This window comes from Cibotium barometz, chromosome 52, assembly GCF_041138505.1.
Source record: "Cibotium barometz isolate CiBa-2024 chromosome 52, ASM4113850v1, whole genome shotgun sequence".
NCBI lineage: Eukaryota > Viridiplantae > Streptophyta > Polypodiopsida > Cyatheales > Cibotiaceae > Cibotium > Cibotium barometz.
The window spans coordinates 1,967,676-1,984,195 of NC_141097.1; the positions used below are offsets into that span (position 1 = coordinate 1,967,676).

General features: G+C 38.1%; 1 protein-coding gene across 1 annotated transcript; it reads left to right on the forward strand.

The window, feature by feature from the left end:
* Positions 1–4,384: 4,384 nt before the first annotated feature.
* Positions 4,385–15,799, forward strand: LOC147608667 (uncharacterized). Its single transcript, XM_086788295.1, has 3 exons — positions 4,385–4,597; positions 15,178–15,434; positions 15,520–15,799. Exons 1-3 carry the CDS (start codon positions 4,385–4,387, stop codon positions 15,797–15,799), a joined length of 750 nt encoding a protein of 249 aa, XP_086644421.1.
* Positions 15,800–16,520: the final 721 nt, after the last annotated feature.

Genomic DNA, 16,520 nt, shown 5'->3' on the forward strand with positions numbered 1-16,520 from the left:
AAGATTAATGCTCCTATCATGCTGCTCCGCAATTTGGATCCTCAACGGGGACTTTGTAATGGTACTAGATTGATATGTAAGCAATTTCACTCAAAGGTCATAGAAGAAGAAATCATTACAAGTACCAACATTGGAGACAGGGTATTTATCCCCATGATAACATTCATACCTACTATGCTACAATTGCCTTTTGACATGAGAAGGAGACAATTTCCTATAAGGTTAGCCTTTGGTATGTCAATAAATAAGTCCCAAGGACAAACATTGAGTGTATTGGGACTTTACTTGGCCACACAAGTATTTACACATGGACAATTGTATGTTGCTATGTCACGTGTTAGATAATCTGATACAGTGAAAGTGTGTGTAAATGATCATATGGAACAGGAAAGCAGCATATAAGGTTCAACCGAATTCTTCACAACCAATGTTATCTACAAGGAGGTTTTCCAAATGGCATAAATTAGAATGTAAATTTAATCTATGCCCAAAAGGTGGAGAACAAGCTATTGATACAGAAGCTTACAAAAGATGGAGACTACAATCATAGATATATCTGTATCAATGAAAAAAATGTTTCCAATGATGTAACATGTGTAATCTATGTTGTCTTTCTATGCAATCTTTCACATTGATGCTTCTCTCTTTGGTATTATTGAATTTATGTGTATAAACCTACTTGCATTTAGCTAAAGATACCATGTAGATCCACAAAAGAGAATGCCCTATCTCATTACTCAAGAGGTGGTTCTAATTGTTGAGATGGCAGACGGGTGTTAGTGAGTTCCTGTTTGTTATTTTTGGACATTTGGATAAAGAAACGTTTACTTTTGACTTGGTTTTTTTTATTTTTCTTGCTTGGCACAAACTACTAAACATATAGAGAGAGAGAGAGAGAGGGAGAGAGGTATACCTTAAAGTGTTATGTAAATTATTAGTATTGTGAGTGTAATATTTGATATCAGGAGTATATTTCTTAGGATGGAGGTGGCAAGGAGATCATTTTTATTTGTTTATGGTGATGGCCAAGATATTGAAGGTAATTATTTTTTACATTGCTATAATTTAGGTATTTTTGTTTTCCATAATCTAAGTAATTTTCATGGATGAATTGTAGACTCTCTGTTTTGGGAAGGACAAGAAACAACATCTCTAATTCTTGAACTGTTAGAGAGCACCGGTGTTTTACAGTATACATAGAAACTTGTTTTTAATGTAGGTTTTGTGTTTTGTTTAATGAATTTATATTGCTATTGATACATTCTTTTCACAACAAGGAATATCTTTATTTTTTAGAACCCAAATTATTGTTGGGTTTGTATGGTCGAGACCCTTACAACGGGAGCTTTGGGCTCCTTGGAATTTACAGTCTGAGATTACAAAAGATCGCATATCAACTTAATGTACATGTAATATTTGTGGACTATGAAAAGCCTGATAGGTTAGATTTTCAAGTCATAAGCACTGGACAATACATAATTTTTCAGTTTGCTGTCTACAAGCTTGTTCAAACCACCCCATTCATCTCAAGTATTGATCCAAATGAGTTCTGTAAGGTTTTGTTGTTTTCCTTCTTTTTTGGCACAAAAAGTTCATCTTGCACTAGCTTATATCTTTTTCTTTAATGTTTTTTTGCCAGATGGAGGCGAGGAGTATAGGCTTCCAAGGAGAGATGATCCAGTTGTCCAAAGATTGTTTTAAAGCTTTGTTGAGGTGTGTTGAGATTGTCAACATTATTTTGGGTTGAAATACTCATTCATAATTGAGCATCACATGTATAAGAAAAACGATAATTTCAAAGATATTGTCAAGGTTTTCTTTTTGTTTTCTTACAAATTTCATCAAGGCTTACTTTTTGCACGAGTCAATCATGATGATGACTAGTTCTCTCTCAAGCAAGAGGGTAATTGGAGAGGACCGTTTGTGTGTGGAGACTAATCTTGTAGTAAAATTAGTGCTCAGATTCTATGGATATTTTAACATTATAGAAAAAGAACATCTTTGTCCTGAGTCTATCATGGACCATGAGACCATCATTGCACACATAGGCAACACTTATGTTAAGAATAATCTTATTGAAGATGCTAAATGGATACCATAAAATTTTTTCCATTCTTTCCAAAATCTCATCCACTCATGCCATCCATGCTATTGAGGTCAATTGCAGCATGAGCAAGAGGGAATGCTAGTCATAACTCTATGGAGATGCCCATTATTTTATATGTACCTTTTATTTATATCTTCTAACCGAGTTTAATGTGTTTATTTATATCTTCTAACCGAGTTTAATGTGTTTATTTATAACTCTATGGAGATGCCCATTATTTTATTTTGGATGTACCTTTTATTTATATCCTCTAATCGGGTTTAATGTGTTTAATCAGTTGTGTGCACTAATATGATATAGTCAGGATTAATGTGTTTAATCAGGCTATGTACACTGAATAATATTATTTTTGATGTAGGCAATGATTGAGTGGAAGATTATGTGTTAATCACATGAGTGGAACATGTGTTGAACCACTATGAGATATTTTGGAAGACATGTGAACACCTTTTCTGATTTTATACTTTGGCATCAATATTTCTGTAAGGCTAAGGCCTTAAAACTTTGTACATACTTATTACTATCTTATATTTTTGGTACGCCCAAGACTTTATATTTATAGCTTACAATATTTTTGTAAGAGCTTTTACACTCAAAAATGCAAAAGTACTTTTACTTTATTTTTGGAGCTATCTTTTTGAAAAGCAAGATTTTTAATACATATAAATATGGGTGAGTGGTACAAGGGGTCACTTTCAACTAGGGGAGATTCAAACCAATCTTGTGTCAATGTTCATCTCTTATCTATTTTCAAATTATCTTGTTTATTTATTTATTTTTATTAAGGGTTATGCTTTTAATTTGTGCAAGTCTATGGTATGCTCTAATTTTGATGCTTGAGAATATATATTTCTTCTCCAAGTATCTTAAAGGTCTTGATACATATACAACCATTTGGATAAAGGATTTAAGACCGTGTTAAAGATAAAAAAGGATTTACCTCTCCCAAAACCCTATCATGCATCACAGGCACGAAAATTGTTGAATGGAAAGATCTTATAGCTCATCCGTGAGCCTATGAATTTTCCTCATATGCACATTTGTAAATTACTGTAATGAAGTAGATTTGTTTGCACATGCACATGGGGAATGGGGCCTAGACACTTGGGCATAAGTACTAAGAAGACATAGATGTCTATAGAGTGAATATGATCAAAAAGGTACAATGCCAATGACCCCTAAGCCTAATATAGGCCAAGGCCCCCCAAAAGTACACATGGAGACATTTCCTGCTTGGTGTTAAGTTTGAACTTCGGACTGATCATCAAAGTTCAAAATATCTACTCACTAAACCTTTGTTGAAAAGTAGGCAAAGGAGGTGGATGGACCTCCTATGTGCGGGTATGATTTTGAGATCAAGTACATTAAGGGTAAGGAGAACAAGGTGGTTGATGCTTTGAGTAGACGACCCTTGACTCTCGTTCGATCGGACATAATGGAAAAAATTAGAGCTCACATTGAGAGAGATCCCTTTTATGTGAGCATCTTAGAGAGAATTCCCAAGACTCCATCTGAGAGGGTTAAGGGAAATTTTCATTTGGTCAAGGGGAACTTGTACTGTAATGAGAGACTTTGTGTGCCTAGTGAATCCTCTTTTAAGGCCAAAATTCTTCATGATTGTCATGATGCACCATTTTCTAGTCACATTGGATATAACAAAACATATAGTAAGGTCCAAAAAGCTTTCTTTTGGCCTAGTTTGAAGAGTGATGTCCAACGCTACATTAGAGAGTGTTTATATTGTCGGCACAAGTCAAGATTGAACAACATAGAATGCCAGGTCAAATGTAACCTTTAGACATTCCTTCTAGGAAGTGGGAATTTATTTCAATGGACTTTATCACTAAATTACCCACTACTAGAGGAGGATATGACACTATCTTTATAGTTGTCAATCAATTGACAAAGATGGGTCATTTCTTCCCTAGGAAGAAGATAGATGGTGCTCTTCAGGTAGCTAAGTTGTTTGTGAAAGAAAATTTTCATTTGCATGGTATGCCTCAAAGTATAGTGCTTGATAGGGATTCAAAGTATAGTGCTTGATAGGGATTCAAAGTTCACATCTATTTTTGGCAAGCCACATTTAGAGCCATCGGTATTACTGAGCTCAGGATGAGCACGGCATTTCATCCTCAAACATATAGGAAAACTGAGAGAGTAAACCGAGTGTTAGAGGATATTCTTAGAAAGTATGTCAATGAAAAGAAAACCAATCGAATTGAATTCTTACCTTTAGCTGAGTTTGCTTATAATAGTTCATGGCATAGCTCCATCGAAATGGCACCTTTCGAGGTCATTTATGGACAAAACTGTTATACACTGGTGAACTTTTCAAACCCAGAGAATCGAGTTGAGGTTTCCAAAGAGATGCTTGAGAGGATGGATAAGGAAGTCAAGACTATTAGGGAGTGTATCAAGAAGGCTCAACATAGAAAGAAACTCTATTATGACAAGAAGTATGCACCTCGTGAGTTCCAAGCTGATGATATGGTATTTTTGAAAGTCATTCCTAAGAAGAGTAACTTGATTCTTGGGAAGGATAGGGGACTCTCCTCCCATTTTGTTGGTCCTTTTAAAATCTTAAAGAGGGTGGGAATATTGGCTTATGAACTAGAATTGCCTAACAATATAAAAGTGCATCTTGTTTTCCATGTGAATTTATTGAAAAGTTACTTTACTAATCCTTCTCATGTTTTGCAAGATAAATTTAGGATTCAAGAATATGGGAGTTTGAGGGTCGAACCTTAATTCATTTGGATAGAAGGACGAGGGAACTTAGAAATAGGACTATGGTTGAAGTTTTGGATAGAAGGATGAGGAAACTTAGAAATAAGACTATAGTTGAAGTTTTGGTTAAGTGGGATGTATATCCCTTAGAAGATGCTTCATGGGTAGACTCAGATTCTTTGCATGTAGAATTTCCTTCATTTAAACTGTAAGGATAGAGTTCTCAAAGGGGTGATTTTGATGCTTCATAATTTTTTATAAATATTTTTTGGAAATTCATGTTGTAGAAAGTGTGTAGAATGCTTTGTGAGTACATCTTGACAAAATTTTGTGTTGCAGGAATTTTTTTTGGGTTTTGGTCATGTTTAGGTAAATGCCATTTTTGTGGGTGAGTTTTGATTGGGTTAGAGGTTGAATTAGGAGAAGTTTTTTATGAGAGAGTTTTTCCATTTTGTACATAGAACAACTTTGCTCGATTGAAAATTTTGTGATTCGCATTATTTCACATCCATTTGACAACTCCAAAGCTATTTTTGAGTGGTTTTGTGCTAAAATTGTGCCTCTGTTTTCGTGTCGAGACATTAGAGGTCCTAAATGGAGGTCAAGGACAAAGATTTAACCTCGGACGAACAAATACAAAGTTGAAGAGGAGGATGGAACGTTTGAGATGAGCTATTGAGCATACGCATTGTCACTGAGGCATGAGTGGCATACATGAGAAAGGACCATTTTCGCGGTGTTTTAAAAAAACGTAATCTCATGGGAATGATGACCGTGTGTGAACAAGGCTTTCGAAACTCGATTTTCCAAAAAGGGGGGCTACGCTGCCAAAAATATGGCATGTGGTTCGAGAAAGCGCAAAATAGGGCCACTTTTGGCTTTTGGTGTAAAGAAGAAGAACTGAGAGAAAATCGAAGAAGAAGAAGAAGAAGATTGTGAGTGCGTGTGAGCATGAGTGCGCGTTGTTCATGAGAGTGAGTGCGAGTGAGATAGCTTGGGGGTGGCCGGGTGGTTCGAGCTCTTTCTTCCTCGGAGTGCTTCATATCAAATTGTTGTAAGAACTTTCTTGATTATATATAGAGTTTTTCTCTTTCTACCTCAAAAATTCGTGCAAATTATATTCTCTTTGAATTGTATTGTGATTTTTGAGCCAAAGCCTCATAAGATTTGACACGTCTTTGTAGCATTTTCCTTCTCCCGTCGAACCCTGGATTCGACTAAGTCTTAAAAAGGGTTAGTGTTCTTGGGTCCAAACGTTAGGGATGTATGTATTCGTAAGTTGGGTTTTGGACCGTGTCCCGCACTTGTTTGTGATGGATCCTTGCCCTCAAATTGAGCCTCATCCTCTATACCGGTATGGAAACCAAAGAATCCATTAGGAACTCAATGGAGTCTTTTTGGGCCCTTTAATTTGCCATGAGGTTATGAAAACGTTTAACTTTTTGACAAATAGGAGCCCGCCATGTAAGCAAAAACCAATGGTTTGTAAGAGAGGTGTAAGAGTGATCAAAGGGTGCACTTTTTCCCCCAAAAAAGGGGAGGGGGCAATTTTACAATTTTCGGACCTCCATAACTTCTACATACAAGCTCCGATTTGAGCGGAGATTACAGATCCGTGATCTACGCATCAAGATCTTTCCATAGATATATTACATGATATGGTTTTATCCGCTAGATTTTAAATTCCATTTTTCCCCCAAAATTCAAATTCGAATAAAGTAGCCGTTTTGAGGCTTCAAATTAGAAAACGTTTCTTCTTAAGAGAAAAGGTTTGACTCCCTTAAACTGCCAAATAAAAGGGCCCAAGAAGACTCCATTGAGTTCCTAATGCCTTTGGCCATATCAAAGATTTTGTTGGAATTTGCAGAAGAAGAGGGATTTCCTTCCTCTCCAATTCTGGAGAACCTTAGTCCTTCTTCCATGGATCATTCACTATTGTTCTCTAGAGTGGTCAAATTTCTCCAAGCTGCAACCCTCAATTGAGTGCTTATCTGTTTGAATTAGGGTTTAGGTTGCAACCCTCAATTGAGTGCTTATCTATTTGAATTAGGGTTTAGGTTGCAACAATGCACACACACAAGATAGAGAAGCTTGAGAGCACTAAAACTCACTAGATTAGAACGGAAAAAATCTAGATAAAAAAGATAAGTACACACCCCAAAAATGAGTAGATAAGAGGGTGTACATACGCACGAGGAAAAAAACCTCCTAGTGAGGGAAAAAGTGCCCTGGCGGTCCTAAATGTGTTCACACACATCACTACCATATAATGCTATAAATCCCCCTTAGAGTGATGATGTGAACATATACAGGGTATGGCCGATCAATCCTAAAAAAGCAATAAGCCCAAAGCTTTACGAACAGCTTCAAACTTTTCATGAGAAAGAGCCTTCATGAATAAATCTGCCATGTTGTCATGTGTAGGCACATAGACCAAGCTATCTCTGATGTAGAGAGTCTTTCCCTAACGTAGTGGGTTCCTCGCACAACTGCTAATGCACTCTAGCTATCAATGAAAATTGTAGTGCTAGATGACTATCCAACACCCAAATCCGCCCATAAGACGTCTCAGCCACACACACTTAACTATAGCTGTAAAAGCTACCATGTAGTCATCTTCACAACAGCTAGAAGTGGCCACTATAGGTTGCTTCGTGCTGAGCCATGATATACATGAATCACCAAGGCAAAAACAAAACCCAATAGTGGACCCTCGTGTGTCATAACATCTAGCCCAATTTGAATCACTAAAAGCATGCAGTTGTGACTCACCCCCCTTTGGATAAAATAATCCAAAATATCGAGTGCCCTGTAAATAGTGATCTTAATAGCCTGCCAATGCTTCATTCCTGGGCTCTGCATAAATGTGCTCAGCTATGAGACTGCATACTATATATTTGGCCTCGTGTTGCACACATAAAGAAGGGATCCAATAGCTTGCTCTTACAAACTAGCATCAAAAGAATCTCCTGCATCTTGAAGACTAAGTCAAGTACTTGTCTCCATAGGTATAGACACATGTTTACATTCTTCAAGATTAAACCTCCTCAATAGCTTATGTATATATTTAGACTGCAATATAACAATGTTATCATTGCACTGCATAAATTGAATCCCAAATAGTAACGCAAGGGCCCCAAATCTGACATCTCAAATGATGACTGCAAATCAATCTTAAAGGCTGAAATATGATCTATATTAGGTCCCGTGAGAGCAGCATGCCATCAACGTATATAGAACAATGACCAAAAATGTGTCCTTACTTCTCTTCACATAGAGGGTGCTCTCTGTTGGACTCTGCAAAAATCATTTGCAACCAAGTATGCATGAATCTTCTCATACCATGCTCTAGCAGCCTGCTTAAGGCCATAAAGAGACTTTCTCAACTCGCATACTTTAGACTCTTCTTCTTTCATATCACAAAACCAAGAGGCACCAATACATACACCTCCTCATGTAAATCACCATTCGAAAATGCAATCTTAATGTCCAACTGATGTACATTCCACCCATGATCTGCTGCCAAAGCAATGAGACACCTCATGGTAGTCATACGAGATGTGGGTGCAAAGGTCTCATCATAATCAATGCCCTTTTCTGGGCATACCCCTTTGCAACATATAAGTCTAGCCTTGTAGGTGATTAATGCTACCATTTGCTTTGCGTTTTAACTTGTAAACCCACTTAGTACCAATGGGATTTTTTCCATCAGGTAGATCTGTCAAATACCAGGTGTCATTCTTGAGTATAGAGTTATACTCATCCTGCATAGCATGCATCCAATGATCATCATCTTGCGCTTCCTCAAAGGAAACATGTTCCTCCTCTCATTACATAAAGTAGAAATTTGCATGATGAGAACCTGCAAAGGAGCTACCAACTTGGTATCCTTGAATGTCTACACAACAAGACATTTTAGTATATGCCTAGATTCTTCTATGGCTGCTCTCTCCTCATCTACTACATCCTCAATAATTGCCTCATCAAAAGGCTGATTTTGCACCTGCAAAGGGTGAATTTCAGCACTTGGTTAAGCATTCAATTGCTATACATATGGCTTCCCTCCATTAAACAAAGGTAGGAGAAAATCAAACATGTCTTATGAGCATACATTTTGCTGTTTTTTTACATGATGAAAGCATGGGATAAACTCAGTTTTTGACAAAAAACAACATCTCTACTTACCAAAATCCACCTTGAGACTGGATGGTAGAGTCTATATCCCTTGCTTTCTAAACTGTATCCCACAAATATGCATTTAACTACCTTGTTGCTCAAGCACAAGAGCATAAGCAAGACAACCAAATACACGCAAATGAGCCATAGAAGGCTTCCTACCATGCCAAGCTTCATAAGGAGTTTTAGAGTGCAAGGCCTTGGTAGGGCATTTGTTGAACACATAGTTTGTGCACATAGTTGCCTCTAACCAAAAACCATTAGGTAAATCTTGGGCTTTCACCATACATCGTGCCATCTCCATGAGAGACATGTTCTTCCTCAGCCACACCATTTTTCTAAGGTGTGTATGGCACTATACATTGATGCCTTATGCCTTTTTCAACCATATATGCATGAAATTCCTTGGACATATACTCCCCCCATCGATCTGAACGAAGGGTGCCAACTTTACATTCACATGCATTTTTTCCATGGATACAAAGTGCTTAAGGCACATAAAAACACATAGTTTGCGCACATAGTTGCCTCTAACCAAAAACCATGAGGTAAATCTTGGGCTTTCTCCATACATCGTGCCATATCCATGAGAGACCTGTTCTTCCTCTGAGCCACACCATTTTTGTGAGGTGTGTATGGCATTGTACATTGATGCCTTATGCCTTTTTCAGCCATATATGCATGAAATTCCTTGGATATATACTCCCCCCCTCGACCTGAATGAAGGGTGCCAACTTTACATTCACATGCATTTTCAACCATGGGTATAAAGTGCCTAAAGCACATAAAAACCTCTTACTTCTGCTTTAATGGACACACCCAACTATATCTTGAGTAATCATTAATAAAAGTGATGAAGTAGAGATATCCATCAATAGATGGTGTCCTCATAGGACCACATACATCACTATGTATAAGCTATAATTTCTTAACAACTCTTAGAGATCCATCCTTTGGAACTGATGCCCGATGCATTTTACCAAGAATACACCCCTCACATACATGTCTAGCAAGGGTCTCAAGAGTTGGCAACTCAGACACCATATCATGGCTTTGAAGTTGTAACAAACGACATAATTCAGATGGCCAAATCGTGTATGCCATAATTCTGCATCACTCATAGCATGATTCGTAGACTGAGCAAGCATCATGCTGTAACATCTCAAATACATCCATCTTGTACAGGCCATGAAACAAGGTACCTGAGACAATGATAGAATAACCATCATTTCTATCTGAACCGTACATCTGTCATCCACAAATTTCACCATTAAGCCTGAGACAAAGCTAATGATGAAACTGACAGCAAGTTCTTCTTAACACTTGGCACATATAAACTTTAGAAAGAGTAAATGCACCCCCATTTGTAGCACAAATCTATCAACTCCTTTGACAGGATATGAGGAATTGCACATGTGATAGTTCCTGCACTTGGACAGATCCCAGAGATGAGAACAAATTTTTTTTGTGCAGTAATGTGCTTACTAGCAACACTGTCAAAGTACCAAGCATCCAATTCTACTGAAATGTATGCATCATGAACAAAAGGGTCATAAAACTGCAATGTACAGTCCATGTGCATTCATCTTGAGCAAAACTTGCAGCAGATTCCTTTTTCTTTGCACTTGGTGCAGATGCATCAACCCCCACAGCCATGCCCGATTCTTTCTTTTTCTCCTTCTCTAGCCTTTTTTTGCACTCATTTATGTAGTTCCCTAGTTTCCAGCAATACTGACACTTACCCTTCTTTTTAGGCTTATCACCTTCTTTCTCTGCATCCTTACTTGAGAATTCTGATTTTCGCTTATAGCCACCATGCGAAGAAGCTTTACCTTTGGCTTTCTGACTTGCAAAAAAAGCTTGGTCACCAACTCACATAACATATCTTTTTTGCCTAGATTGCTCTTCTTGCAAGAGTACTGAATCCAGCTCATCAAATGTAAGGGAATTTGGATTTTCCTTCATCATGAGTCTAAGGGTATGCATTGAGAACTGTGGGCACCAATGTACTATGAGGATATATCTCATCCACACTAATGAGCTGCTCCTTAAAATCTTTAATCTTGGTCAAGAAGTTGTCCATTGAGTCTTCCTCATTCATGTGCTCAGACTCCAACCGTTTGTACAGATATGCAACATGTGCTTTATTGCGCACTTGGTATAATGCATCAAGTGCATCCCATGTCTATTTTGAAGTCTTACATGACCGAATATAAGGAATAATGCTTTGCTTCATAGAAAGTGCAAGCAATGCATGTGCATGTGCATCTCTTCCATCCCATCTCGTTTGAACAGTAGTGGGAGGTACTGGTGGTGCATGTGGAGGAGCCACATCTATATCAGATTCTACTTCAAATATACCTGCAGCACACTTGGTTACACTAGTAGTTGTGAAATAGGACGAGTTTCACTACCACTGACCACATTCCAAAGGCTGTTAGCAACGAGTACATGCGTCATCATATAGGACCACAATGGGTAGTTAGTCCCATCAAGTTTGTCCTCAGCAGACAACATGTTGAATACATCACTATTGTCAGCTGACTCTACCAAATTCAAAATCTTTTAACACCTTGCAAGTACTCAGTATTCATTGAATGCAACCTTAGATGACTGCCAACAATTGACTAAATCACCTGCAAAGTGTATGAAAAATAACACAGAGTAGAGAAGAGAGTGTTATTGGCAAAAGTATGATGGTCGATGTTGTTGAAGATGCTGTAGATGCTGCTGCACACCAAATCTTTGCCACTGCACAGCCCAAACACCCAAGATCAAGCAAAACCAATCTAAAATGATGCCTCTCTAGAACATCTGCAAAAACCTTGCAGTTTGCAAAACGCACCTGAATCGCACCATGGACCCTAAAAACTTTGTATATACCACACTACAATAAATACCTTCTTCTCCTAAGAGGGTATCTCAATCGGAGATAGAAAAACAGGTTTGTGGAGGAGGGAGGCAGACTACTAGATTAAGTGTCAAGGAAGCTAGCTCTGATACCAATTGTTGGAATTAGGGTTAGGATTGCAACAATGCACACACACAAGATAGAGAAGCTTGAGAGCAAACAAACTCAGTAGATTAGAATGAACAAATGTGTGCCAGATACAAAAGATAAGTACTCACCCCGAAAATGAGTAGATAAGAGGGTGTACATACGCACGGGGGAAAAAAACTTCGAGTGAGGGAAAATGTGCCCCGGTGGTCCTAAGTGTGTTCACACACATCACTACCATATAATGCTACATTATCGAGCGACCTGAACCAACACTTTTCTGGTAGGAAGATCCTAGGTGGTTAGATGGATTGTCGTCAGGGCAGGATCGTATTATCCAGTACGTTTTTCTCACCTTAAGTGCATGAGAGAAAAAAGTTCAGTAGGTGAACTCACTACTCCCAACCCTTTTTCTCAGGTTTTTGTCAAACTGATGTTTCACATTGTGAAATAGAAGACTGGGTTTCATGTTGTGAAATAGCAAACTATGTCTCACGTCGTGAAAGTGTTTCACGTTTTGAACAACTTGTGTTTTCATGCTTTGAAATTCCCGTTTAGAATTGCATCAACTGAGTCAGGATGACTACTATAGTGCACTTATGGCCCTTTTTTGGTATGACTACTATAGTGCACTTATGGCCCTTTTTTGGTATGACTACTATAGTGCACTTATGGCCCTTTTTTGGTATGACAATTTTCAATTCGTGAACAAACCTTTTCACATCGTGAAATGGCAATTCTCCGTGAAAATATTTTCCTGTCCTCACGAGATAAAACTTTTCCGTTTCCTTGTGTCAGTTGTGTAAGGATAAGTTGCACTAACTTTAATAAGGCAATTCTGAAATTTATGGTACTAATGGGGGGTAGGGTTTCATGTTGTAAATGCCTTCATGCACTTTCATGTATTTGTCAGTCGAGCCAATAGAATGATTTTTTTAGTGATTTAAAGTGTGATTTTTCTACCCAATGTATACAGAATGATTGTGTCAAGCAAAAGGAATGTAATGCAAATTACCAACACAATCAATGGCTCTTTATTTTTGTGATTTTTTGAAAAAACAAAAAAAGGCATGTCACCGTCTCCTAACTCACACTATAGCGAGATTGGTGACAAAAATAAAAAATTGAAAGAAAATCCAATTGTAGCTTTCCTCCAAGTACTCACACACACTTCAATAAACACAAATTTTGACAACTAAGCTAATTCGTTCACTTCCACACACACCTTATCCACAATGTTTTTCACAATGCACTTCTAGAATCCTATATAGTAGGAGCCAGAGCTCTAAGAAGAAGGAAGAAACAATGGTGGTTTCTCTGGTAGCGGCGCCAAAAACGTTATGGCCTACTAGAACTCCACACATTGACAATTGGAAGTAGCAATAGACAACCGTCATAGGGTACTTACCAATGTTCCAAGCTCATGTCCTTTGAGGATCTCCAAGATCTCTTGTAGAAGCTCAATTCCTCTAATATCCACTTCCACTCTGTCATCATGGATTTGTTCACATCACCATGCAAGGCAATCGTCCTCTCACTCTCTCACACACAAGCATGGAAGAGGTGCATGCACTAGAGTACTCTCTCGCTCTCTCTCTCTCTCTCTCTCTCTCTCTCTCTCTCTCATACATAAGACAAGATAAGAGCTCTCATAGCACAAACGGGTATTGTATCCTTCCATTATGATGAATTACCTTATATACAAGTGTCTCCCCTTATTCAGGCTTGGGCACCCAAAACTTACTAACTAAAGCCTCCGATGGGGCTAGTATCTAATATTGTACAAAATTTATAATGCCTTTAAATAACACTTATTAATGTCCTCAATGGGAGGATTATCTTTGTTAATCCAAAATGGGATTAACATAAGTTCTTCAAAAAACAACATTAAAGCTATTTGGTGTCTATCCAATGAGCCTATGTATGTTACTTTTTGTAGTTTTTATGCATAAAATGTTGAGCTCTAAATCAAACTATTGTGTGGAGATGTATCCAAATGTCACTTTTCGGGCCATGTAAATGATCGTCACTAAAAGAAGTATTTCCAAATTGATAGATAGAATTGGAAGTGTGTTATGGGCTAACATGAACAAGCGTGAAGTGTTAGTTTGTGGAATTGGCTAAGCCATGAGTTGTTAAATCATGAAGTGTAAAGAAGTGCATGAACTATTAACTCATGAAGTGTTAAACCATGAACTGGAAGTTCGTGAAGTGGCTAAATCGTGAAGTGTGGAGGCGTGAGCTAGCTAAGCCGTGAGTTGTTAATTTGTGAATTAATAGTTTGTGAATCATTAACTCATGAACCAGTAGTGTGTGAATTGTTAACTCATGAAACGATAAGTCATGAAGTAGGAGGTGTAGGTCATGACTAAAAGTGTGTGATGTGTGTTAGTGATTCACTATTGCGGGAGAAATCTATCATTTAGAAGGTGGATTTCAGGACAACAATTTATTATCCGTAAAACTGAGATGGGTTTTGATGTCGTGAAATAGTAGACTCTTATTTCACGTGTCCAATCCTACATTCTTTTGTGAGTGAGGGGATTGATGGAAGTGGTCCTCTTGAAAAGTGTAGATAGGTTTGGTGATGTCGATGGGAAGATAAAAAGAAAGAAAAAGAATAGATGCAAGCATTTAGGGTATTGGAAAACCCAATCAGGTGGGCAATAGTCTCACAACAATGGCATTATAATCACGATTGAAGAAATCGAAATTAAGTCCTTGAGTTCCTACTTGAGGGATGAGTGCAGTGAAATGCTGGGAAGACGGAATGCTAACGATGATCCCAATGACCAACAGGTGGAGACAAAGAAGAACTTGGAAAAATGACGAAGAAGATGCACACGTGGAAAAGGAAAGAAGATGTATTTATTGCCTAGCTATCAGTCCTAGTGGCCATCTTTATTGGGCATGACACATGTCCAACTATGATACATGAAATCATTGTGACCATTTCATGGCATGAACTTGCATGAGGTGGTTCAAGACGTGAACTATCTGGAAGTGTTTCACGATGTGAAATAGCTCGAAGCAGTTCACGACATGAAGCAGCCCGTAGTGGTTCACGGCGTGAAACAGTCACGTTCCCTTTTGTACAAATGGTGATACCCTATGGATTCCTATATTCTCAAACATTCCAAGGCCACACATAATACATTCAGAGGAGTAGAATTGTACACTTGACTGGAATTTTCATGTTCTTTCTCACACCTGGAGCGCTTCCGTCCGAGCACTGTCCTTACGGATAGGCCAAAGGATCGGAGCAGCCTCGCATCGGCATCCGGATGCTTACAACCGTGCTTTCGAAGAGGAAGACTTCAGCCAAGACCTCTGCTACAAGAAGCTATTAGAGTTATTCGAGCTTCTGATGGGCGATGGAGTGGAGAGAATCTGGTTCGATGCCCTCTGCATAAATCAATGTGTAAAGTAAGTGATTAACTGCATCTCCTCAAGCTCCTTTGTAGCATCTGCGTGGGCGTGAATAATACTCATTTCTAACACTACGTGACAGCGAAGAGAAAAGTCTCGAGATCACTCACATGGGTCCATACTACAGTCTGAGCAAGGCTTGTTACGTGTTAACGCATGGTGTGGGCGAGGGCTACGAGCTTTGGAGCAAGGGAGCGTCTGATCGGGGTTCAATTTTGCCTCGTTGGTTCACAAGGGTGTGGACTTTTCAAGAGTTTCTGCTTCCTCGCCGACTCTGTTTTATAGTGGAAGGTGTCGATGAGAGATTTGTAGACCCAATTGATATCAATTCAGCTCAATTGACATCAATCGTAGTTAATTGACACCCAATTGATGTTAATTGAGCCAAATTAGGCTTAATTGACATCAATTGCACTCAATTGGCACCCAATTGATGTCAATTGAGACTCAATTAACATCCAATTGAGTTCAATTGACATCAATTAATATCCAATTGAGTCAAATTGATATTAATTAAGTCTAATTGGGTGTCAATTGATCAATTGGGCTCAATTGATATCAATTGACATCCAAGTGGACTCAATTGACATCAATTGGGTGCCAATTGAGTCCAATTGACACCAAATTGATATCAATTGCATCCAAGTGGGGTCAATTGACATCAAGTCACACCTAATTGATGTTAATTGAGTCCAATTAGGTTCAATTTACACCCAATTGATGTGAATTGGGCTCAATTGACACCCAATTGATATCAATTTGGCTTACTTGATACCTAATTGATATTAATTGGACTCGATTGACATTAATTAACACCCAATTGATGTCAATTGAGCTAAATTGACATCAATTGTAGTCAATTGATATCCAATTGATGTCAATTAAGCCAAATTGGGCTTAATGGACATCAATTACACTCAATTAGCACCTAATTGATGTCAATTGAGTCTAATTGAGCTCAATTAACATTAATTAGCACCCAATTGAGTCTAATTGATATCAATTAACACTTAATTGAGTCAAATTGATATCAATTAAGTCTAATTGGATATCAATTGATCAATTGGGCTCAATTGATATCAA